We start from the raw sequence: 24,578 nt of genomic DNA on the forward strand, positions 1-24,578 counted from the left end.
TTATTGAGGTTAATAATAGCGTAGGAGTAAAAAAAAACCCCACAAAACTGGTTTTTAGCGCTTTTTATGCTTTTTTAAAAATAAATCAGAACCAAAACCTTTCGTCGGATGTTTTGGCAAAACAAATCAGAACCCAAAACCTCAAGCTAATCAGAACCCAAAACCCAAAACACTAAAAGTGGCCGATGCACACCCTTACTTTAAATATAATTGCATCTTATATGGTGACAGGTCAGTAATTACTTACTGACAAAAATAAGTGTTTTTAATGCTTGATTTTCTTTTTTCAGATTAGGATTTGGAGAGTTTGGGCCTCATGAAAAGTTGAACGCAATTTCCATTTAACACGCGGACAGAACTGAATCCAAAACAAAGATACATCTTACGTCGCATGTAGAGCCGGACGCTTCTCAGCTGATCGTCATTACTATTAGTTTGTAACTTACACCGGTGATTGAGCACCCGCAAGTCTCCCGACAGCTGCGTGTGCGCCCTCCTTCCCCCTTTCAGCCTCCTCAATGGTTACGGGCCGCAAGCTGCCATAAGCGCAAGTTGCGACTCATTCTATATATAGACCGCAACTGTAACTAGTGCTTTGTGGGCACTCGCAGGAATAAAATGCCCTATTATATGCAGAGAAGGCTATTTCCGTTCAACTCTACAGGCGCCTTCTCATGTACAGAGAACTGTACTCTAAAATTTAGCATTGGCTGGAGTTCATTAGGATACAAAATACAGAGTTACTGCTAGTGGGCCGCTCCCCTGATCATATTTTAATGAGCATAATTTTAAGGGTTGGACCAAGTTCGTCTTTACATTTTTGGTATGGTATAGGAAACATGGACTTCTGCTCACGATGATAAAATGTATTTATCTCTAGTATTAACCTCTCAAACATCTCACTGTTACATGATCTCCATTGGATCCTTCTCTACTCCTTTTGAACGAATGGTCCTAAAGAGCAACTGGGCCAAGAAATAATGGCCTTAAACCTCTGAAGATTCGAGTTACCCCTCTTGGTTATTGCCAGGGGCTCATTCCAGATACCGTGTCCCGACTCCACCTAATGTACGATGGGATCATGACTAAATTAACAAACCCCCAAGCATGTGACCATGGTGATCTTCCTTGCTCCACCTTATGCTGTGTGAGCCAGGGAATGAAGAATTAGCCCCCTACCTTGTTACTAATGTGAATGATTAATACTGTGCCCCCGATTCACTAAGGATGAAACAGGAATATCACAAGATCACACACCAAGGACAGGTATAGACATTACACATCCCTTATGGAGATACCTCACGGAGATCATAGCCAATGACCCAAGATTCCTTCTGTAATTGTCACCTCTGTTCCACACTGTCCTAAATAGTGGACCTGTTTTATACTTATATAAAAAGTAAAGTTCAATGAAGGTTCAGTCGCAATGGGACAGAAAAAAACCCTACACATTTCTAATGATAAATGTTACACTGTTGAGTTTTAAATTAATTGCTTCCCTCTTCAATATAATGTCTGACTCCTTTGCTCTCTCTTATTCATTGAGTGAAATCTTTACGGAACCTGTGAGTGATTCTGGAAGAGTGATATTTTCTTCAAATGGCTTATTTGCCTTTCCACACTCCAGATTACTAACTGATGAAGCATTTAAAGTTATTCCCTCGTTCTTTAATACAGAGATACAGATAACATTTTACAATTATGTGGTTAGACTCATTATTGGCACAGCGGGCATTTTACGCCTCCCAAGACATTTTCAGTTTCAAGAAATGCTCTTCGAAGCATTATAATGTTTCTCGAGTTCTTTTATGTAATTCCAAACTCTCTATTTTTTGCAATAAAAATTGCAGATCCCTGACGTCACCTCGAGTGTTCAATTCCCGCGGGACCCATCACTTGTAATAAATGATGTAGTTAGAGTAAACTTCTGTCTTATTGGTTCTGGAGAAGTGGAAGATTGTACTAGATCTGATGTTTGGGAGCTTCACAATGGCACTTTATCAGTAGCCCTCTTAGATTATCCGACCGATGAATGAAGTCCTGAAAAGTCTGGATTGGCTGAGTAATTTTGCCATACTGGATTACCGTTGAATTGTCTATATAGATTGCAACGCAGAATGGCCGATGTCAGCACAACCACAATGCTCACAAAGCCTCTTTTAAGTATCTAACCTGAAACTCCAGCGTGACTCATGTAGGCATTGATATGTATGTAGCAAACAGTTATCTAGGAACAAATTGCCCACACACACTGGACGTAGCCACTATATAACTGGTTTCTAGTGAACTGATAAGCTTCATTCTCATGGACGACAGTTTAGCACCTATTGCAGCTGCCTTCGTTGGCTGGAGGTGAAGGGAACACCCTACGAACAAGACTTTTCGCAATAAAATAATAGCAAAACAATTACTTCCAATAGCTAGATAAAATAAGGCTCATATTCTAGTATTATTTAGTGCAGTTGTACTCCCTCTTCCACAATGCTCTTGTCCCTCATAATTAGAGATGCTCACTGACCCCCGTGAACTGGTTTTGGTTTTGGATCTGGATTAGCTTCGTTTTTTGGTTTTGGTTTTGGCAAAATCGCCCTCGTGTGTTTTGGTTTTGGATTTTTTAGGACAAATCCTAAAATATGCTAAAATCACATAATTTTGCTCTTTTTTTTTTGTTCCTACATTATTATTAACCTCAATAACACTAATTTTAAGTCATTTGCAGTCAATTTTGACCACCTCACAGATCACAATATTATTTTCATACACTTTCGGACAATTACTGCAGCGACCTGGCTGGATGGTAAGCGGCAGAGCAATGACACAAACACACGGCAGTTCCTACCACATCTAGGACACATTGACACACAGCAGTGGCAGAAAAGACAAATGGGGGTCTGCCCTCTCTCCTACCCACCGTTATGTTGGATCTCAAACAGGAATTCAAAACTCGTGAGATCCGAGATCCGACGACGTCACAATGACGTTTTGTCTTGTTTTCGATTCCGAGGGCGCGTGAGCCGGCTCGGTACTTGGATCCCCTAAGTTCGGGTGTGATCGGTTCTCATGAACCCAAAAGCCTGAGCACCCCTACTCATAATGCGTCAAAAAGCGGTACAAGACATGGCGGAACACAATATAGTATTCAACAACAGATTATTTAGATTTAAGATGTTGAAATGCAATGGTAAGAACAGAAATCCATCACTTCCCTCAGCCTTAAACCTAAGACTAACCACACACACCGGCGCTTCGGAATTCCGTCTGTTTCCTGTTAATGAAATGTAGCATTTTTCTCCTGCACAAAGTAGTCCGTAAGAATAGTTGAATACCTAAGACTGAAACTCCATAAACCTGTGTTAATTTATTATGCTAAGTTGGCTAATCTAAGAGTATGCCGATGACATTATTACTTGTAGTATAAAATAATTTAGTTTACTTAAAGGAAAGTTTCCTATTTTGCTCCATTTGCTCTATTTTCAGCTCCATCGACAAACCTATTGGACCATAAGCATTATATAACGAGGAAGTCTGTCTCTAGCAAGCGACGGGTTGGCACTGTAACATCACGTTGTCAATTAGCTTTAACTTGACAATAGGTTTGTATAACCCTGGAGATATCAGGCAGTTAGTAATGAGAGAAAGTGGGACACACATAGAATACATAAGACCTAAGTGGCAGAAGAGAACCAGTGTAGCCAGGAACTGATCAGTTGTCAGAGCTCCGTAGTGGTCCTGTAACTCTCCTGTGTGTGTACTGTAGACATGAGCATCGATCTAGAAACCCATCCCTTAGAGGCTTATACTGTTACAAGTGTCTGCTGTGCTCTCAGAGCTTTGAAAGGTCCATATCTTCATTACACAAAGCCATACAGGTATTCCACAGCCATCTCGCAAGACATGAGACCTAGAGGGGATGCGCTGATTTTTACAGCCTATGTAGAAATCTACAATAAGGAACTTGAGACCGTTCATAAGTATCTCTCTTTACCAGCCTACGTCTTCTGACGTCCATGGACACAATACAACAGTACTTGCCGCATCTCCCATGTCGCACTCCCTCTCTCCTTGCTCTTCTGTCTATTGTGTTAATGTATACATCCTGGTACCAGCTTCCATGTAGACTTGGGGTCCACTAGCGGATACCCCATAGATGTATGAGCTTATGTGTGCAAGGATTTGCAACATACAGAGAGAGGCAAAAAATATATATGAACAAGTCCAACAGGATAATACAAAATATTCAGCTCAATACAGACAGATATATGACCTTAATCATTCCCCAGGGATTAGACGGCTCTTGGACGGGGCATCAAGACACTAAAATAAAAACAATCACTAAAAGATCACAAAATGTAAATATGGACTGGACCTCTAGTGAGTATGTATCATTAGTCATGTACAAGTACATTCTGGGGAGGGAGACGGCAAGAGGGGGTTCAGGGACCACAATTCACCCTCCTGATCAGAGTAGTACTCCTTCTGGTGTCATAGTGAGCGCAGCTCGTTCACACAGTGTGTAGAGAGTTAGTAGTCCATGACTGGATGGTGATGTCATAGTGAGCACAGCTCACTCACACAGTCTATGCCATGATTGGATGGTGATGTCATAGTGAGCACAGCTCATTCACACAGTCTATGCAGAAGGTTAGTAGTCCATGATTGGATGGTGATGTCATAGTGAGCACAGCTCACTCACACAGTCTATGCAGAAGGTTAGTAGTCCATGATTGGATCGTGATGTCATAGTGAGCACAGCTCACTCACACAGTCTATGCAGAAGGTTAGTAGTCCATGACTGGATGGTGATGTCATAGTGAGCACAGCTCACTCACACAGTCTATGCAGAAGGTTAGTAGTCCATGACTGGATGGTGATGTCATAGTGAGCACAGCTCACTCACACAGTCTATGCAAAAGGTTAGTAGTCCATGATTGGATCGTGATGTCATAGTGAGCACAGCTCACTCACACAGTCTATGCAGAAGGTTAGTAGTCCATGACTGGATGGTGATGTCATAGTGAGCACAGCTCACTCACACAGTCTATGCAGAAGGTTAGTAGTCCATGATTGGATGGTGATGTCACCTTATCTATCTTGTTACTTAGCCAATCTTAGGTTAACTTATTATTTTAGCTGTGTGGACACTCCATGCTGGTTTTGTCAAAGGACTGCATGTAACTCCTTCCTAAAAAGCACAATCTGCAAATACCTGTACAGTTAGATACCTAAGATACCCTCAGCTAGAGAGTGTACCTAACCAACAATAAAATAAGGAACAGGACTTGTGTTTACAAAGTAGAGCCTTGATCGTAATATACCTATTGTAGTTAAAACAAAGTTGACTTATCCTTTATGTGCTCCCAATGTTTGCCTGACACCCCTACTGCCTGGCATGAGGGTTTTAAATCTAGGAAATTATCTTTTACTGAAGATTGTGACCATAAATTTATTGTTGGGATAATTTGCAACTCACTGTGATTTTTGATGCCAGTTTAATTAATTTAATTAAATGGCATTATTTTAGGCTCACGATAAAAGTTAGTGAAACTATCCTCACGATCTGACCCATCTGTGTGTGTTAGTTTGTAACCTTAAGTCCTGATTGTTCCGCACTATGAAGTATATACAGTGGTTTACTGATAAATGGTAACACACAGAGTAATGATACAAATGAGACTGGTTACTTTCTTCCTAGATTAGGTCAGTTTTGCAATATTTTATATGTACAAACGGTTATCTAAAATGTCATTGTGGTGAATATATTTAATCGTGGCTAATATATTTAATCGTTTCCATACCAATTATTTGTATTTTTATGGCAATCTCCTAAAACCATAAAAATAGATGATAAGATGGAATAAAGAAATTCTTACTTTCCAAGAATACGACCACAGGGATTTTGTGCTCCTAAATCTCACCAATACAGGCACAAGATCTCCCATCTCAGCTCTCACATACGGGGTGAAAAGACTTGATATTCCAGGTCTTGCCTATAAGTACGATAGGCCTTGACCCTCTTTGTCTCTAATAGAAACTGCGATATTGGGTCAATATGATTGATTGTTTTTCAGCTAATCAATTCACAAGTACTTTATTACAAAATAAAACTGCTTTAAAACATTTTAGCGTGACCTTTACAACCTGACCCTACAACTACATAATACCGCTATTCATACAGACTCTTTGAATTATTTCTTGACACTAATGATTACTACTACAACCTTTATTTTACGCTATTTTATTCTTATTTTGGTACAAGCAACTGATGCTTTTTGTCCATAAAGACACGCCACAGATTACCAGCAGTTCACACAAAGGTTAATTTAGTCATAAATACTTAAGACAAAATCATTTTTTTTCTCTTTTTGTTCAAAGCATCCAGTTGAACAAGCAGATAAAAATCACAATCATTACCAATAAATTAAGTTAATAAAAAAAAATAAAGTTTTAGAGTCTAGTAACCGCAATTACAGCACTTATTGCAATTATAAAACAATAGCCGTGCCTCAAAATAGATGGGAAGTTTTTCTACCCAGAAAATATATCACAGTTTTTTTTTTAAATTAATATTATATGTTGCGGTTTTAAAATGTTATTTTTATTAAGGAATATTGATTGAGTTTCGTACACCCTATTTATTTCCAGGAGGCTGCCTGACTGCAAAGCAAAACTGTTTACTGACAGTATCAGCGAGCAGCGATTCCCTGTAGAGCGTTTTCCAACGGCCTCAGCATTTGGAAGGCAGCAGAGGTAATTGATAAAGAGAGCAAAAACACAGGGGAAAGTCAGTAATGTCAGCTGTTATCATCACCCCGGCTCATTACAACCTCTGCATATATGATGAACTCATTCTATAAGCTCAGATAGCAGATGCGCCTCTGTGGAACCTAACTGAGCATTTCTTGCGCAGAATCATTTACTATATGGATATGGAACGCTGCATAGGGAGAGGACGCTGTACCAGCCAGCAGCGTATTGACGTATTACAAATCAATAGATAATCAGTACAAGTTCAGCCACTGTCATGACTGTTCCACGTTCATTAGTCGAGCAAATGACATAAACAGATATATTCTGCTGTTAAAGTTGCCTATAAAGGGAGGCAGACATTTTTTGGACTGAACCAATATTGGAGAGAATGGAATCCGTGACATCGCTGACGTACAAAATGCTTGTGTGATGTCACTGCTTCCTAGCGAACTGATTGGCTGCATTCATATGAATAATAATTCGCACAGTTGCCAACTGTCCAATCACTGGTAGAATAATAGACTTTACATAGTAACATAGTTGATGAGGCTGAAAAAAAGACACCAGTCCATCAAGTTCGACCTATTTGGATCTCCTACGATCCTGCACTTATATTTGAAATTGATCCAGAGTAAGCAACCGCCCATCTGTTTCAATTGTGAAAATCCCCCCAGACCCCTATTTTTTCCCTGTATCCACTACTATCCTCCATTTTAATGAACAGTCGTATCCCTGGATACACTTTTACGCTAAAAATTTGTCTAACCCTTTCTTAAACATATCTATTGAATCTGCCATCACATCCTTCCCTGGCAGTGAATTACATATCTTGACTGCCCTTACTGTAAAGAACCCCTTCCTTTGCTGGTTGTGAAATTTCCTCTCCTCTAACCTTAGGGGGTGACCACGTGTCCTGTGTATAGTCCTTGGGGTAAAAAGTTCCCATGAAAGTTCTCTATATTGACCCTTAATGTATTTGTACATAGTAATCATATCCCCGCTTAGATGCCTCTTTTCTAAAGTAAACATGCCTAAACTGGCTAACCTTTCCTCATAACTTAATGACTCCATACCCTTTATCAGTTTTGTCGCCCTTCTCTGAACCCTTTCTATTTCCACATTATCTCTTTTATAGAGTGGTGTCCAGAACTGTACTGCATATTCAAGATGAGGTCTTAACAACGATCTATACAGTGGCAAAATTACACTGTCTTCCCTTGCATCTATGCCCCTTTTTATGCATGCCAATACTTTGTTTGCCCTTGCAGCTGCTGCTTGACATTGAGCACTATTGCTAAGTCTACTGTCTACGAGCACTCCCAAATCCTTTTCCATTATACTAAATTAATTCCATTTAATTTATAGATTGCGTTCTTGTTTTTGATCCCTGAATGCATAACCTTACACTTATCTATGTTAACCCATATATTCCATTTGGCCCCCCAATCATCCAATTTAAATCTCTCTGTAGAGAAACTACATCTTGCAATGAGTTTATTACCTTACAGACTTTAGTGTCATCTGCAAAAATAGAAACTTTACTCTCTAAACCATCACCAAGGTCATTAATAAATATATTAAAAAGGAGTGGCCCCAGCACGGAACCTTAAGGTACACCACTTAACACTTTTGACCAATTAGAAAATGTTCCATTTATCACAACTCTCTGTTCCCTATTCTCTAACCAGTTTTTGATCCAAGTACAAATGTTGTTTCCTAGACCCTGTTCCCCTTTTTTGTAAACCAACCTCTTGTGTGCCACTGTATCAAAGCCCTTTGCAAAATCTAAGTAGACCCCATCTACTGTGCTACCCTGGTCTAAGTTCCCATTAACTTCCTCGTAGAAACTAATTAGATTAGTTTGACATGACTTATCCTTCACAAAGCCTTGCTGATTCCCACTAATAATCTTATTGTGTACCAAGTAATCCTGAATACTATCCCTTAATATACCTTCCAGTAGTTTCCCCACTATTGATGTCAAGCTTACAGGTCTATAATTCCCTGGTTGTGATCTCGTCCCCTTTTTAAACTGCACCACATCTGCTATTCGCCAATCCCTTGGTGATGAGCTTGATGAGATTGAATCTATGAAAATTAAGAATAGCGGTCTAGCTATTTCCGAGTTTAACTCCATAAGGACCCTTGGGTGTATGCCATCCTGACCTGGAGCTCTATTTATCTTAATATTTACCTTACTGAATATTGGAACAACCCAAAAAATGACTACCTCCACTGGGGGTCGTTTAGGAAGCATCAGACAGACCGACTGCAACCCAAATACAGTCTGTGCCTCAGGATCATAGTTTTCAAACATGGAGCGGAAGACCTGGGCTGAGTTTAAGGTGCTCCTAGAGAGGTACGCAGTGGGAGTGCCAGAGCACAAACAAAAATTATTTTTGTAGAACGAGATTATTGTAATTCGATAAAGTGCATATGCATGTAGGTAATGTACACTAAGGGGCAACACACACAGTGCACAACTTTGTTGTGTCTGTTAACATACGGCACGTAATATGTAAGAAATGTATGGTGAGACTTGAACACAAGGGGCCCTGGATGCCTAGGGAGAACATGTCCGCACTCACTGCACTATAGTACTCAGAAAAGTAGGGACAACTGAGCGCTGTGCCCTATAAGTGTTGCCACTGCGTGTAGGAGACAGTTAAGCTTTGTGTTATACCGGGAACAAACCTATAATAAGGAACTGATGGACTAATGTAAGTAAGTAGCCTATAAAGCTTCTCTTATATAAGAAATAACCATAAGAGCTTGCGGATATACAGACTCATTTAGAATCAGTGTATAACATAATAATACAGGAGTCCTTCACTTCCCTCTAAAAGCATGCAGATAATATAGGATAAAACGGTTATATTGACGCCTCTCCCGATCCTAAGTTACTGAGCACAACCATCACGTAATATAGAGGGAACCTTGGACTATAGAAGGATACACGTGCCCATTGCTCTCTCACCGCCAGCCCCACGTGTGCCGTGTATAGCTAGTTACATGTGTGCAGGGTTGTTAATGGACGTCAGTGTGCACATGTTTTTGTCGGAGAAGGGACTTCTCTCAGGGTCACCGAGAGGGGCCCTAGTGTTAGTTACAGTGCAATTTAGTACACAAATTATCCTGGTCATCCACAATACAAAGAGTACTGTATAAACCATATTGCACAGCCCCAGTAGCAGACAGGTTTGGGGCCCTCTGTTGAGGGATCACAGACCATCATACTTATTTGTGTGGAGTTTGTATGTTCTCCCCGTGTTTGCGTGGGTTTCCTCCGGGTGCTCCGGTTTCCTCCCACGCTCCAAAAACATACTAGTAGGTTAAATGGCTGCTGAATAAATGAATCCTAATGTGTATGTGTCTGTCTATCTCTTTGTGTGTGTCTGTGTGTGTATGTTAAGGAATTTAGATTGTAAGCTCCAATGGGGCAGGGACTGATGTGAGTGAGTTCTCTGTACAGCGCTGCGGAATTGATGGTGCTATATAAGTAAATGGTGATGATGTGGTTTGATTAATTTGAACAATTGCAAACCGCAGCTTGATACATTTCACAATTTGCATTGTTATCATGTTAAAAAGAAATGAGGATGTCGATATCTAATTGCAGCGTTTTGAAAAACCAGCAATTTGTTAGCAGTTTGGCCTTTAATGAAACTGGCGCTCTGCAAACCGCTAAGGAAACTGCTGAGAGCCGGCGACTTGACAAAACTGCACTTTAGCACATATCCCCTAAATCTCAGTTCCACTGGGCATACACATCTATAAAGACTGGCACTGCCATGCGGAACGTCGCTCTTACCACTCAGTAACGCTGGAGCGGGTGAATATGTTGACCCTGGCGATATTTTTTTCTTAAATAGAAACTGATTTTTTTGTCACCATAAAAAGTGCTGATTAAAAATCAGCCCTAACGCCGCGATCGGCCAGCGCAATATGTGTATAGGGCTGTAAAATCGGCCACGACACAGGAAACACTGTGTAAGCTTCCATTAGCGCTGCGGCATCGGCTCATTAATGACCCTTAACATCTGGATAACAGTCACTCAGTAACCATAGCAACCGATCAGCAATTAGCGATGCTCCTTCATACGAGTTCATCTAAAGAAAGGAAGTAATTGGAGTGGCTGCTGTGGGTTAATGCACTTTATATCGAGTTCGTAGATCATCCACTCTGTGTCCGATACATCAAATGATGTTTCTTTCAGACGACCTGACAGCTCTCATATAAGAAATACATTCTGCATTTTAAGCCATCGCTGATTGTTTTCTGGTCAGTTTGGTTTATTTGATTGGCTATTTCCACTTTTTTTGTCTATACTAAAACTGACCTCATATCTGCCGAGGCACCAAGCGATACTTACTGCACTAAGTGCGCTGGTAGCGGTAGATATTCAATAACCATCTAGCTGATGTGTCACGTTAATAGGTCGCTATATATGACTAGCCGCATCTGTCCAGGTTTAGGAGGGATAGCCCCTATTTTTGTCACACTGTCCAGATAGTCCGGACCTTAGTCCCAAATGTCATCATACCGAACGAGTGTTGCGCGAACAGACCACTGGCGCACACTGCAATATGGGTGTTTTTAGGGGGGCTTGGGTGCTAACTTGGTAGGCACGCTCCCCCTTTTTGGTACTGCAACGCTGCTGCACCGTAACACAATATATTATATCGCTGTGCAAAGCAAACCTTAGTTATCACTGCATAATCATTATCATCTATTTATATAGCGCCACTAATTCCGCAGCGCTGTACAGAGAACTCATTCACATCAGTCCCTGCCCCATTGGAGCTTACAGTCTAAATTCGCTAATATAGACACACACTCACACACAGACACAGACTAGGGTCAATTATGATAGCAGCCAATTAACCTACCAGTATGTTTTTTTTGAAGTGTGGGGGGGAAACCGGAGCACCCGGAGGAAACCCATGCAAACACGGGGAGAACATACAAACTCCACACAGATAAGGCCATGGTCGGGAATCGAACTCATGACCCCAGTGCTGTGAGGCAGAAGTGCTAACCACTAGGCCACTGTGCTGCCCCATAGATAATAGAGATGTTACCGACAGGTCTCTGTAGGACAATAAACATATACATATTAAAATCAGGAATGACAAGTGCTTATAAATACACAATTCACCTCCTGTACTTTTCAAAAGCACTAAAGTTCAATGAGAACTATAATGATAACAACAGCAGACGTGGTTTTGTTATAAGCAGAACTTGTTCCATCCAAAGTTCAAACCCATAAGACAGAGTGTGCAAATCGCGGCTGTTATCAATCACCGTCGCACAGACGGCTGTTATCAATCACCGGCTGCCATATTTCTACCTGTGGCGCTCACTTCCTCAGACTAAGCTCCTTTCAAGATGGCTGCACATTGGCGTTTCCTAATTAAATGAAATTAGCTTAACGTAACTCTATAGTTGGAGTCCATGTCGAGGAACGTGGCGGCTGGATGGGGGATCTGTGTGTAGAGTGTGAGCGAGCAGTGGAAACCGTGCGCTGATGTTTATCGCTATCCCACTGAAATATTTAGCCTGAGGCGGTGTTCTGTACCTGCAGATACGAGATGGAAAGTGACAGGTCGGCTGCGGCTGATGCCTTTTCTACATGCTATTTCCCAGGCTCTGCTGATTACCAGGATTAGCTGTGCGCAACAGGAAATTAAAACCTTTTTTTTGTCAGCTCAATATATTTTATTCATTCTGGTCTAATTTAAAGGAACAGATTTCACTAGGATTGTTTTACTCCAGGAACGGTCGTTGTTCGTATTAGTCAACATTAATGTTATTCATACTTTACAATTGTGCTGTTTTCATTCAGGAGACATTAGTCGGAAACCCTACCCGCTTTAAAGAGTGCCGACCGCCTGCGCACAATGGAGGCCGCCATTTTGTGGAATGACGGATCAGTTTACCGGGATCCTGTGACTTCACTGAGGAAGATCATAATCTGTACTCATGGGACCAGCTGGGGCAATTGGGTGGTACGTCGCTCACCCTGCGAGCCGCATGCAGTCAACTGCGCGCAGCACTGCATTAACCTCAACTGCGCGCAGCGCTGCATTAACCTCAACTGCGCGCAGCACTGCATTAACCATCTCACATCATGCCTAAAATCCGGACTGACTTGCTGAAATCAGTACAGTTGGGCGGTACGGCATTACAAGGGACAAAGGGCCTGATTCATTAAGGATCTTAACTTGAGAAACTTCTTATTTCAGTCTCCTGGACAAAACCATGTTACAATGCAAGGGGTGCAAATTAGCATTCTGTTTTGCACATAAGTTAAATACTGACTGTTTTTTCATGTAGCCTAAGGACGGGGTGGGAGATGTGACACGTCATTCAGCAACTCTCCTGCCTCTGCTTATTTCGGCAATAGATGTGCCTGTAAGCCTCCCCCTTATCATGTATGTGGCACCATTCACAGTATTATAGAAAGTAGGTAATCATCCAATTCACTTCTGCCATCTGTAACAATCTGCACTGCACAGAACCAACTGTATATCAATACGATTTCAGTTTTTGAAGACAGTGACATATTTTGAGTTTATTCTGCTCCAGGGCATTAAAAATATATTCCCCTCTAATTATTACCTGTCCACATCCATATCCTACTACCGTCTCACCACCATGGTGCCAGGACTGGCCATTATAAACCTAGGGGCTCCCTTCCACCTGACACACAGAGCCGTTCCCCAACAAATACTCCGCACTCCACCAGTCCATCACATTCACAGATGAGTGAAGGTGCGAGAACGTTTCATCTGCATTACATTTCGCAGCAGAAGAGACTGTTTCGCAGAGGTGTAAATCTCCAGCGATATAATCTACGATTTCCACTTCATCTGTAAATCGCGGAGCTGGGGAAGACGATGGTATCAGTTAATTCTGCTGTGTGATGTGTTTGGGTTATAACAAGGGAAAAGTATTGAACAATGACAAGGGGGAATTCTATGCCGAACACTGAAGATCAAATTGTGTCAGAGAGACGTGCAAACTTCTGTAAACACATGCGATATCAGGTTAATATGGTGCGGGACAGATGGGGGTATTTAGCTGATTATTGTAGTTATGGCAGCTTAATTTGGAGAAATTAATAGAGCAATAAAGTAATATATATATATATATATATATATATATATATATATATATATATATATACTGTATATATTTTCACTTGCATACTATGCTTACCTGCTTGGAATATTTGGCTAGTATAATTATACACTTCCCACCAGCAAAATAATAACTGCAAATTGATTACTGCATATTTTACAGTTATTCAGTCCCATCACGTATTCCTAGTGATCAGACTGATGAGGAAATGTAAGATGAGACTGTACTCAGTGCTGCACTGATATAGTAACTAAACCATCTCATTCAGATTGCTACTCAAAATCTGGAATAATGAACAAAGAACGCAGCTCACAGATGGCCTCTCGGTACCTCACACCTCTGCACAACGGCCTGCTGCACCGTGGAACAACAAATGCACAAAGTTTTGCTGCGATTTCGCTCCTCTCTAATCTCACCTTTTTTAAATTCACGAAAAGCGACATGTTCACCTTACCCTTCTATACAACAATGCAAAGTAAAATGAATATGATCACACAGAGGTTGAATAATTCATTTGGGATCCAGTAAAATGATGTACCCAAACGAACAAACAGTAAATATCAGACGAGGAAAGCGAAAATTTTTGCATATAAATCATGTGATCCTTTTTCATGTTTAGTAAAGTTTAGAAAATTTGAATAACCTTTTATTATTGCATAAAAGTGCCCAAACCCAGTCTTCTACAGCTACCAACAGCTCATGTTTTCTGTCTGTACAACTTACTAGTGCACGATTAAACAAATCCTGAAAACAGGACCTGTTGGTATATCTTGTGGACTGGGTTTGAGCACATCTGCCGTATCTTCTGCAACAACAACCATTAGAGAGGGCTTCTCCCTATATTAAAGACGGATGCCACGCAAGTCAGGTTTCGCTTGCGCTGATCCACTAAATTAGCCCAGTTGTTTAGTGCATAAAATGCCTTGAGGATCACACAAATGAGAAGCAGGCCCCCCCTCTGCCTTCCTTAGTCTGCACTGCTTGTCATCTTCAGGTACCTGGTCTGTGCACTGCTGTCATACACCCCTTCTGCTTCTCTGTCATAGTTCCACCATATAATCACAATTCACTGACTGGCTACAGGTATTCGCAGTGGAGGAGAAACACGGGTACCATGCCATGGGGCCAGATGTGAAGTGATCTATGTTGGTGAGGGGTACACCATGGGGGTGGAGTGGCCACCAATGATAAATTATGTCCCTCTTTGTGGAATTTTTTAGGGGATATTAAGGAGCAAAAGAGGCTCAAAAGGTGGCCGTGAGTGGTTTTATCGGTGCCTACTTCTGCCTTCCCTTCTTCTGTTCCTTTCATCATTTTACCCTCAAAAAAAGTCTGATAAGAAATATAATACTTGTCCCTACATCTGAAAAGAGGCATTGGTCTAGACAGAGGTGGGAACTTTAAGCATATACCTATAACAAGAGGTCTTGTCTGGAAAGACAATAACAACAGTGACTGTATAACCGCTTAACGCAGACACTGTAACCGTATAAAAGGAAAGCTTTTCTCTACAAATGTCTATATGAATAGATTTCTTTGTAATGGTATTAGATAAATCATTCAAAAAAGCTTTAAAAAATAGGCTTAGTGTGCCGTTAGGCAACATATTATATTTAAAATAAATAATAATAAAATTGAATAATAATAATATTTTGTCTAGTAAAACATTACATAAGTGTTGCTAAAGTTTCAGTTATTTAAGCTCTAGTTGTATTTTAAAATCCAAACTGTCCACTCATTATATAAACAGCCGCACAAGTAATGGGGATATCTCATTGGAAGATTTCCTATTTCCTGTATACTCAGATTATTCTTTCCTTCACTGTGAATGAATATCTTGATGTCTATAAGAGTTTGTTCATTGTAGCCCTGTACAGCCACCTGTCTTCCGCCGCTCTCAGGATGTTTTGTAAGAGCTGCTCGTTATTAAGCACTGAGCTGTGTCATGCTGTGCACAGCCGCCTTCACCGGCATTGAGCCGCACAGAATATGACATCATGCACTTAACATGCAACCTAATGAGGAAGGAAAAGTTTCCGTACAACCTGTTGTGTGTCCAGACGTTGACTAAAGAAAACACTCAGGAACCATATAGGTGACAAGGTGACCAAACCCAGGATGTGGGATATGTTTGAAGGACTACAACGTACAGACCAGACTTCTGGACTCATTGGTGTGACTAGATGTTTCTGGAGCTCAGTGAAATATATGAAAATGGGCCTCCCAAGGATTTTTCAAGCACGTGTAAATCCAGGACTGCTGTTCTCTACCAGAGTTCACTTTGTTTGGCCTCTTCTATTCTTGTTCTATGTTCTGTCGCCTATTATCCTCCTAAAATGGGCACCACTCCCCTTGTCCAATCAGAAAGAGGGCTTCAACAAAATAACTGTTGCAGTCCATGTATCATGACCCTCATTTTAAACCCCACTGCTTAGGTGCAGAGGCTCCAATGAGATGGCACCAAAGCATGGAGCATAGACTGACCTCCTACATTACTTGCCATAGTTCCCCAACCCAGTGGCACATAGCAACGTAATTTCCAGGCAAACTGCCATCTCCCTCACACCTGACTACTAGCTAAAACGTATTTAAAACAATCACACAGGAGGAAACCATGAGAAAGCCACACAAAATGGTACACAGGATAAGAATATGGTGGCAGATGGAAGGGCATGGTATTATACTACAATTTATAAATACCCACCAAGTTTATTAAGATAGTCTAGATTTTCAGGGGCTGAAAGAAACAGGAATATACTAAATTGGAGCATAGTCTCTGCAAAATTTAATCATAGCTGTGAGGATTGGTGGCTGGGCTGATTCCATGTACGGCTGGGAGGGATTGGAGGCTGGGCTGATTCCATGTACGGCTGGGAGGGATTGGAGGCTGGGCTGATTCCATGTACGGCTGGGAGGGATTGGAGGCTGGGCTGATTCCATGTACGGCTGGGGAGTGGGGGGATTGGTAGCTGGACTGATTCCATGTACGGCTGAGGGCATTGGTGGCTGGGCTGATTCCATGTACGGCTGGGGGGATTGGTGGCTGGACTAATTCCATGTGCAGCTGTGAGGATTGGTGGCTGGGCTGATTCCATGTACGGCTGGGGAGTGGGGGGATTGGTAGCTGGACTGATTCCATGTACGGCTGAGGGCATTGGTGGCTGGGCTAATTCCATGTACGGCTGGGGGGATTGGTGGTTAGGCTAATTCCATGTACAGCTGTGAGGATTGGTGACTGGGCTGATTCCATGTACGGCTGGGGGGATTAGTGGCTTAGCTGATTCCATGTAAAGGCCGGGGGAATTAGTGGCTGGGCTGATTCCATGTACGGCCGGGGGGATTGGTGGCTGGGCTGATTCCATGTACGGCCGGGGGGATTGGTGACTGGGCTGATTCCATGTATGGCTGGGGGGAGTGGTGGCTGGACTAATTCCATGTACGGCTGGGGGGAGATTGGTGCCTGGGCTGATTCCATGTATGGCTGAGGGGATTGATGGCTGGGCTGATTCCATGTACGGCTGGGGGGATTGGTGGCTGGGCTGATTCCATGTACGGCTGGGGGGATTGGTGGCTGGGCTGATTCCATGTATGGCTGGGGGGGATTGGTGGCTGGGCTGATTTCACGTACATCTGGGGGGATTGGTGGGTGGGCTGATTCCATATACGGCTGGGGGGATTGGGGTGTTTCTAACTGTTGTCCCAGTTATTTCTATAGGAATATTATGTGTTATATGTTATCTCTGGATATGACTGTGGATTATTATAGTATAAGCAGTGTATGGATGGACACCTAGCACAGAATACCCCTTAGCATTCGCTGGTTCAGAGACAGTGGTAGAACTACTGCTTTCTCTCTGGTTGCGTGACTGCTAAAAGTCTCCGGGGACCAGCACCCTGATACCCCGTTTTGGTGGCAGAGTGTTTCCCTATCTTTGCAGTCATTGGCTGATGAAGACACCGGAAGGGGTGTTGGGAATTTGGAGAGTAGTTGTTGGCTTAAAGATGAATTATTCAGGGAAGAAATGTGTCTGCTGTCCGCTGTATCTCCCCAGTGTTATCTTCCTAAACCCAGGTGAGGGAGGACAACTAGGGTGGTCTCTGAGTAGTAAAACTGACTGTAATCTGATTCTGTAACATAAATATTCTCATAGAGTCAATTCTACTAATTGCATCCAATCTATTTGCCAATGATGATCATTAAACTACCTATAGTTGGTTTTTCTGTGCCCCTTGTAGTATTTATTTGAATTTAAAGGAATAGAAAAACAGACCTCCATCTGCATATAAGAAATTTTGTAGTTCTGGACAGCAGTAGGGTCAACCCGGCCGAAGAGGTCATCTCATTGTAGAACTTTAGTAGTTTGAAGCATGAGGGAGTTTGTGTATATTTGGGGATAGTCTAGTGAAGCTAGTACTGTGGAGGGTGAGCTGGTGGCCTTCACCACGGACCTCCACTTACGCCCATGGGTAGCTTCTCCCACCACGACGGACATAAAATAAAGTTACAAGTTGGGTTGGAGGGGAAAGTGCCCATTTGGTCTTCGGTGAGAACATGACCTACACCTACTGTGTGTCTATCCGTTCTGCCTCCAGGAACAGCTGATACTGAACACAAACTACCATACACATTTGTATCAGTGAAATACACATAAATACTAAATATACATATATAAAACACAATGACACTTGTATTATTATCAAACATACCAACAAGGGAGAATACACATTTGCAGCCAAGACAATTGTGTAGACGTTTCCCTACATTGTGTTGTTCCCCCCAAAACCGCAACTTCTGACAGTTACAACAAGTTGTCTCATTGAAGGCGCACTGCATTGTGATGTCATTCTGCTCACAACTTTAACACACTGTGCTCATGACATCATTAGGGACAATAATTACAATGTGATGATGTCATTGGTAATCAAGCCAATTGTGTGGGTCTTGACAATGCTAATGGCTTCATTAGAACATGGTTCATATATCTATATCCTATATCACAATGGAAACAGACAATTTACGGACACAACCAAACTGCCTTAGTGATGTCACTGTTTCCTAGTGACATCATAGGCTCATGGATATTGGTTCAACCCACAAAATTGGTGATTCTGCTGCAGGTAGGTACCCAAACGGACGCAAAATATTTCTGAAATTCTGTATCATGAGATGACTACAAAAAAAGGAAAACTTTTGATGCATAAAATACATAGAAATCTTACAGTCCTATAAAAATCATGTTTAATTTATAAATTTTATGGGTCAACAAGTTGGGCTGGTGAGAGGCTTCTTCTTGGGCAGCCTTGGTTTCCTGTCTAGGAATCTGAGCTTTAATGACTGAGCCATCAAGATGTTAAAGTTATAAAGTCCTTTTTTTCCTGCTGCTTTCTGGAACATTTGTAAATCTCCTGCCAGAGAGGCTGACAGATAACCTATGATTTAACACTTAAGAAAATAAGTCAGAAAGTTTGTTCAACTATTTTACACATTTGTCTTATCCTGCAATCAGAAACTGCTGCCTGAACTTCAATCACTTGATGACATTAATAAATCTCAGGTTGAGGAGTTTCAAAGCTTTCTACAGTGGGGGAAGAAAAGCCAATAACTGCATAACTTGCAGCATTTCTTGCCCTTGATAAATATGGTGCCTGTCTATTCCCACCGGGGGAATTTTGATAAATAGCCCAATTGCTTTGAATATGTAAATCCATCTTCCCTGGTACAGCCACCTACAGACATGTGGCTGCCTCACACACATGTTAACATACAGTACACATGCTGCACTTCAGAGAGGGGCTATCAGAATAAATAGGGGCTGAAAACCGGGACACAGACTGATAGGTGCAGATCGCATCCAACCCCACAGTCCCGACATTAACGCGCTCTCTTGCAACAGTCGAGCAATTTAATGCAAAGCGTTAACCAGTCTATGGAAAAAACATGCATGCATATTGTGCTTAATATACACATCACACTTGTAACTTAATGATGCTATCTTTAGACTAGCATTTACTCCACTGGAACCATCGCTTTTAATTGTGCAACATTAAAAAATCCCTTTAATGTGAAACCTTTTCTCCTGTTCTTTTCTATTCACCCTGCACACCTGCCACCAACATAAATCTGCATTAGTACAGCATGGCATTATTATCTAATAACGTGATATATTTCTAGCACAGCCACAGTCATTAACAGTGGTCATACAGCCTAAATAAAATTCAATGGACAAAGCCTGCAGCGTGCTACGTCTGCTCCTATCATCTGCAATAGTCTAGATTGCGAGCTCTGCGGACAAGGGGTTCGGAGTAGACACTGCGGCACACATGCATTACAGCCAGGGATTTAAAAAGACAAAGCAGAGTCTCTGGAGGATACTTCAGTCATTTCTCACTGGTGGTTTTAGGAATAAATGTTCTTGTTATTTCAAGTGGAAAATGCTGCCTGCTGCAAACTCCCACGGGTGACAGTGAGAGTGGATGGCCGGGCTCTTCCCCCACTACCTGTCCCAGTAATGACAGCATCTTGTGCTCAGCTGCCTCAGCATTGCCAGCTACATAATGGGCACAACACAGGGGGCATTGGTCATGCAGAACATTATTACATAATCTCATTGACCTCTCACAAAGACCCAGAAAACACAACAGGCTTCAGAAAAAGTTTCATGCGGTCCCGACTTACCCTGGAACTCTCCTGTGCTGTCCCTTGAGCTCCCCATGCAGTTCTCCAGGTATATCCCATCTTTGTAGCAGTCTTCCTTCTTGTTGGCCCCTGTGATCTCGCTGGGATGCACCTGGGACCCCCCCTCATGGCACAAGCAGGGGGTCTGCATGATGCCACAGGGGTGAAAGCTGCTGCTGTTGGTGAGACAAGTTTTCATCCACTCACACAGCATCTGACAAGCTGCTTTCCTGGGGCTTCTGTTACCCACCACAAGATATTCCAAGGAGAACTCAGTCTCCTGGGCTCTGGTGGTCTTCCATGGGGTCTGGGGGTCTTCTCTCCTGGGTGAGGTCTGTTTCATTTGCAGGAACTGTTTATTGGACTGCAGAAACGCATGGTCCACAGAACTGTCGCACAGTCGCAGCACATCGTCGAAACTCTCCATCCCCAAGTAGGTGCGTGTGGACTCCAAGAAAGAGTCAAACTGGGAGGTCCGAATCTGCTGGTGGTCGCATATACCTGCGGGCTTGGAGACTTTCACGTACAGAGTGTATCTCCTGGGGTCCGGGTTCTGGATAATCCAAGCGCACAGTGAAGAGTTCAAAGGAAAGAGAGACAGAGAAGAGAAATTGCCATAAAATTCCCCCTGCACTTGGGTTGTACAAGAAGGATGTCCCAGGTCCAGGCTGGCTGCAGTCCACACAGAAAGAAGTGGCAATATGAAAAGCAAGTTGTGGGGGGATCCAGCGCTCCTCATCCTAGGTCTCTGGTCCTTTGGAATTCCAAGTAATTGTCAGGCTGGGGCCAGATCTCGGACATAACAGGTGCAGCAGCAGCAGAGATTGTCTATGAGGCTTGTTCCAAATCAATCCAGCCTCCCTGCGCTTGTCTCAGGCGCCCCCTTGTGGCCGCAGGAGGGAATCTGCAGAGAAGAGAAGAAGGTGAAAATTAAGATTTTTTTAACTCTTGTCATCCCCATTGTACATCTCCTACAGCTTGCAAAACGTGACAGTCTGGAGGGAAAGCAGTTTGCACGCCCTCAATGGTTGGCATTTTGTCTCCGAATGGCACAGTTGCACTGTGAGTAATTGCAAATGAAAATCATTTTTTTTTTTTGGCTGCAGTTATCTAGGACTACCAAGGATCCCCGCAGTGCATTGCATGCATGGCAATCTGGAGAGCAGTGAGGACTCTGCGTGGCATATTGCATATGGGGGTTGGCATTGGGCTTGCACTTAGTACCACTGATTTTTTTAACGTCACTGCAACAGCAGCAACATATTAACTGCCTCAGTGCCGCGGAGATCTGCAATGCTGCCTATAGCCATTAATGGGAAGATGATGTAAGTGGGGGGGTCGCATGCCTGGGGGTCTTGGCAGCCTGTCTGACACCAGTTACATTCATTAAAGCCTTGAATTGCTTCCAGCAGTTACCAACCTTTATCCCCAAATCCCACTGAAGACCTCACAGAGCACAAGAGAGAATAGGAGGGACGCGGCACCTCTAGGGTTAAACTGAATGTTAAGCTTTCAGAAGATAATTGATTTTCTAAGCGAGAGGCACAAAAAGACACATTTCTCTATAGGAATCAACCAGCTTTTTACTGAAAAATATTCCTTTCTTTACTGCAGTGCATTCTGCAAGTATGTGCATCACCCATCTAAGGGTGTCTAAGCCAATGTATCCATATCATTTAATGTACCATGATCTGTGCCTGAGGAGGGGGCAGTGCAATCCTATGGTTTCAAGACAGGAATTATTTCACAAATCAGGTTTATTTAGCATTGTTTGGAATAAGTCTATTGCTGCATTGACAGAGAGAGAGGAATATTCTGTACACTGCTGTGATTCAATGAGCAGAGATGGGACCTAAACACTGGTTACAGGCTGAGCCCCCAGGCTCACAATCCCATCTCTGGGCTATGTCCTATGGGCTGGGGAAGATCTGGGACTGTCAGGATGAATGAGAGGTTTATAGACTCGCTTTAAAAAAAAATGAAACAGTAACCAAAAATAATATAGTTACGAGACTCCCTGCGTGTGCTCCACATAGAGCTCTGTGCCTCAATAAACAAATCAATTAAATCATCCACTACTGCATTTTTATCATATAAAGTCTCATTAGTCAAGCAATTAAAGTGAGCATCTCATACAATGCAATGGACAGAGTTTGTTATCACTAGAAATGGCCAGAACTCTGATCTATGGTCCAGATAGTTATAGGGCAAGATGTTTCAATGCAGAACATTATATATATATATATATATATATATATATATATATATATATATATATATATATATATATATATATATATATATATACTGTGCATTATAACATTACATTCTGAGCCATTATATATGTTATAATGATAACATTATATACTGTACATTATACCCTTCTATACTGTGCATTATAACATTATATTCTGTGCATTATAACATTATATTCTGAGGATTATAACATTATATTCTGAGCATTACACTGAGCATTATTCCATAATATATATATATATATATATATATATATATATATATATATATATATATATATATATATATATATGTTACAATGATAACATCATATACTATACTATTATACAATTATATACTGTACATTATACCCTTCCATACTGTGAATTATAACATTCTATACTGTGCATTGTAACATTATACTCTGTGCACTATAACATTATATTGTGAGTATTATACCATTATATATACTGTACATGATAACATTATTAACTACACTATTATACCATTCTATACTGTACATTATAACGTACTATTTTGTGCATTATAACATTCTATACCGTGCATGATAACATTATATGCTGTGATTTTGTATTTGTAACACCTGTGACTCTTACATCTCTCTAGTCCCCCCCACATAGCAGAACAGAAGAAGTACTGGTTATAACCAATAACACTACCCAGTAAATAAAGGAATCACTTTAGTAATATCAGTGATTATCCGCCATTTACAGGCTGCTCTTTACAGTGTGTGATTTATATACAGGATGATCTCGTACAAGTGATCACTGCCGGGTTATAAACTACATAAGGACAGAGGACAGGAGCACAGTTGGTGGATAGTTCCTTTAGTAAAACGCAACTGAAGACCATGTTTCCCCTACACTCATTCTTAAACACAACAATACAAAGTCAATATACAGTAGCACAAAAAGATCAGTTTCATCACAATCCTCAGTTGACTAATTGATAAGCGTCATCCATAGCACTGTCAGTCATTCTAGGCTCCAAGTGGCTCTCTGCAATGTCCTTCAATAGACCAACAGACCGGGCACAGGCTCCCTAACAATCACAGCCTGATATGAAGTGTTACATTGTAACAACATCCTGATACTGTTACAAACTGCTGCAATTGTTACACATATACATCTGACTGGCACTAGTAGCTCCTTACTGGGTTGGCACGTCGCGTCGCCAGTCACCACGTTGCCATAGAAGATGCCACAAGTCCTGGAAGCAGAATGGACAAAGCAGAGATGAAGCTCCGACAGCGGACGACAGTCCCTGGGATGGTCTCTTAGTGGACAAGTGATACATCAGGAGCAGGTGCTTCCCAGCCTGTCCTCTCTATATCACATGGAAGATGGATCACTAAGGAAAACCGTCCCCATTAGCAAATGTGTCAGGAAACGTTGGGCGAAGGATCGTATCATCTCTTTCATCACTGCTGTAATAATAAGAGATGGATATGTGAAGCCTCCGGTGGATCCTACATAGAGAGGGTGTAGGGAGAATACAGAGTGGGATAAGTCCCAAATCAGACAGCCTTAGTGCGTGGTGGAATAATCATCAGTGGGCTGAGCTGTGGTGGGCCGTGGTGATTAAGCAGTGGGTAAATGTCACTGGGATGTATAGAATATGAGTTGGTTCAGGGTAATTTTGGCAGCGTCGCTCTGCACGCCGAGGATGACACAGATGGGTGAAGGTGATGCCAGCTAGGAGGACGTTATATCTAATTAAATATAATGTACACAGTGAAATGTGTAAGGTGAAGAG

The 24,578-nt window shown here is 41.9% G+C and overlaps 1 protein-coding gene across 7 annotated transcripts in view; it reads right to left on the reverse strand.

Annotated features, from left to right (window-relative positions):
* Positions 1 to 24,578, reverse strand: part of ADGRB1 (adhesion G protein-coupled receptor B1) — a 411,983-nt gene that overhangs the window by 257,801 nt on the left and 129,604 nt on the right. For all 7 annotated transcript variants that reach the window (XM_075211647.1, XM_075211646.1, XM_075211644.1 and 4 more), the window contains exon 2: positions 20,568 to 21,471. In XM_075211647.1, coding sequence (XP_075067748.1) covers positions 20,568 to 21,306 — 739 coding nt within the window. In that variant the 5' untranslated portion in view covers positions 21,307 to 21,471. The remainder of the gene's footprint in view (positions 1 to 20,567; positions 21,472 to 24,578) is intronic.

This window comes from Mixophyes fleayi, chromosome 5 (assembly GCF_038048845.1).
Source record: "Mixophyes fleayi isolate aMixFle1 chromosome 5, aMixFle1.hap1, whole genome shotgun sequence".
In the NCBI taxonomy this organism is placed as follows: Eukaryota; Metazoa; Chordata; class Amphibia; order Anura; family Limnodynastidae; genus Mixophyes; species Mixophyes fleayi.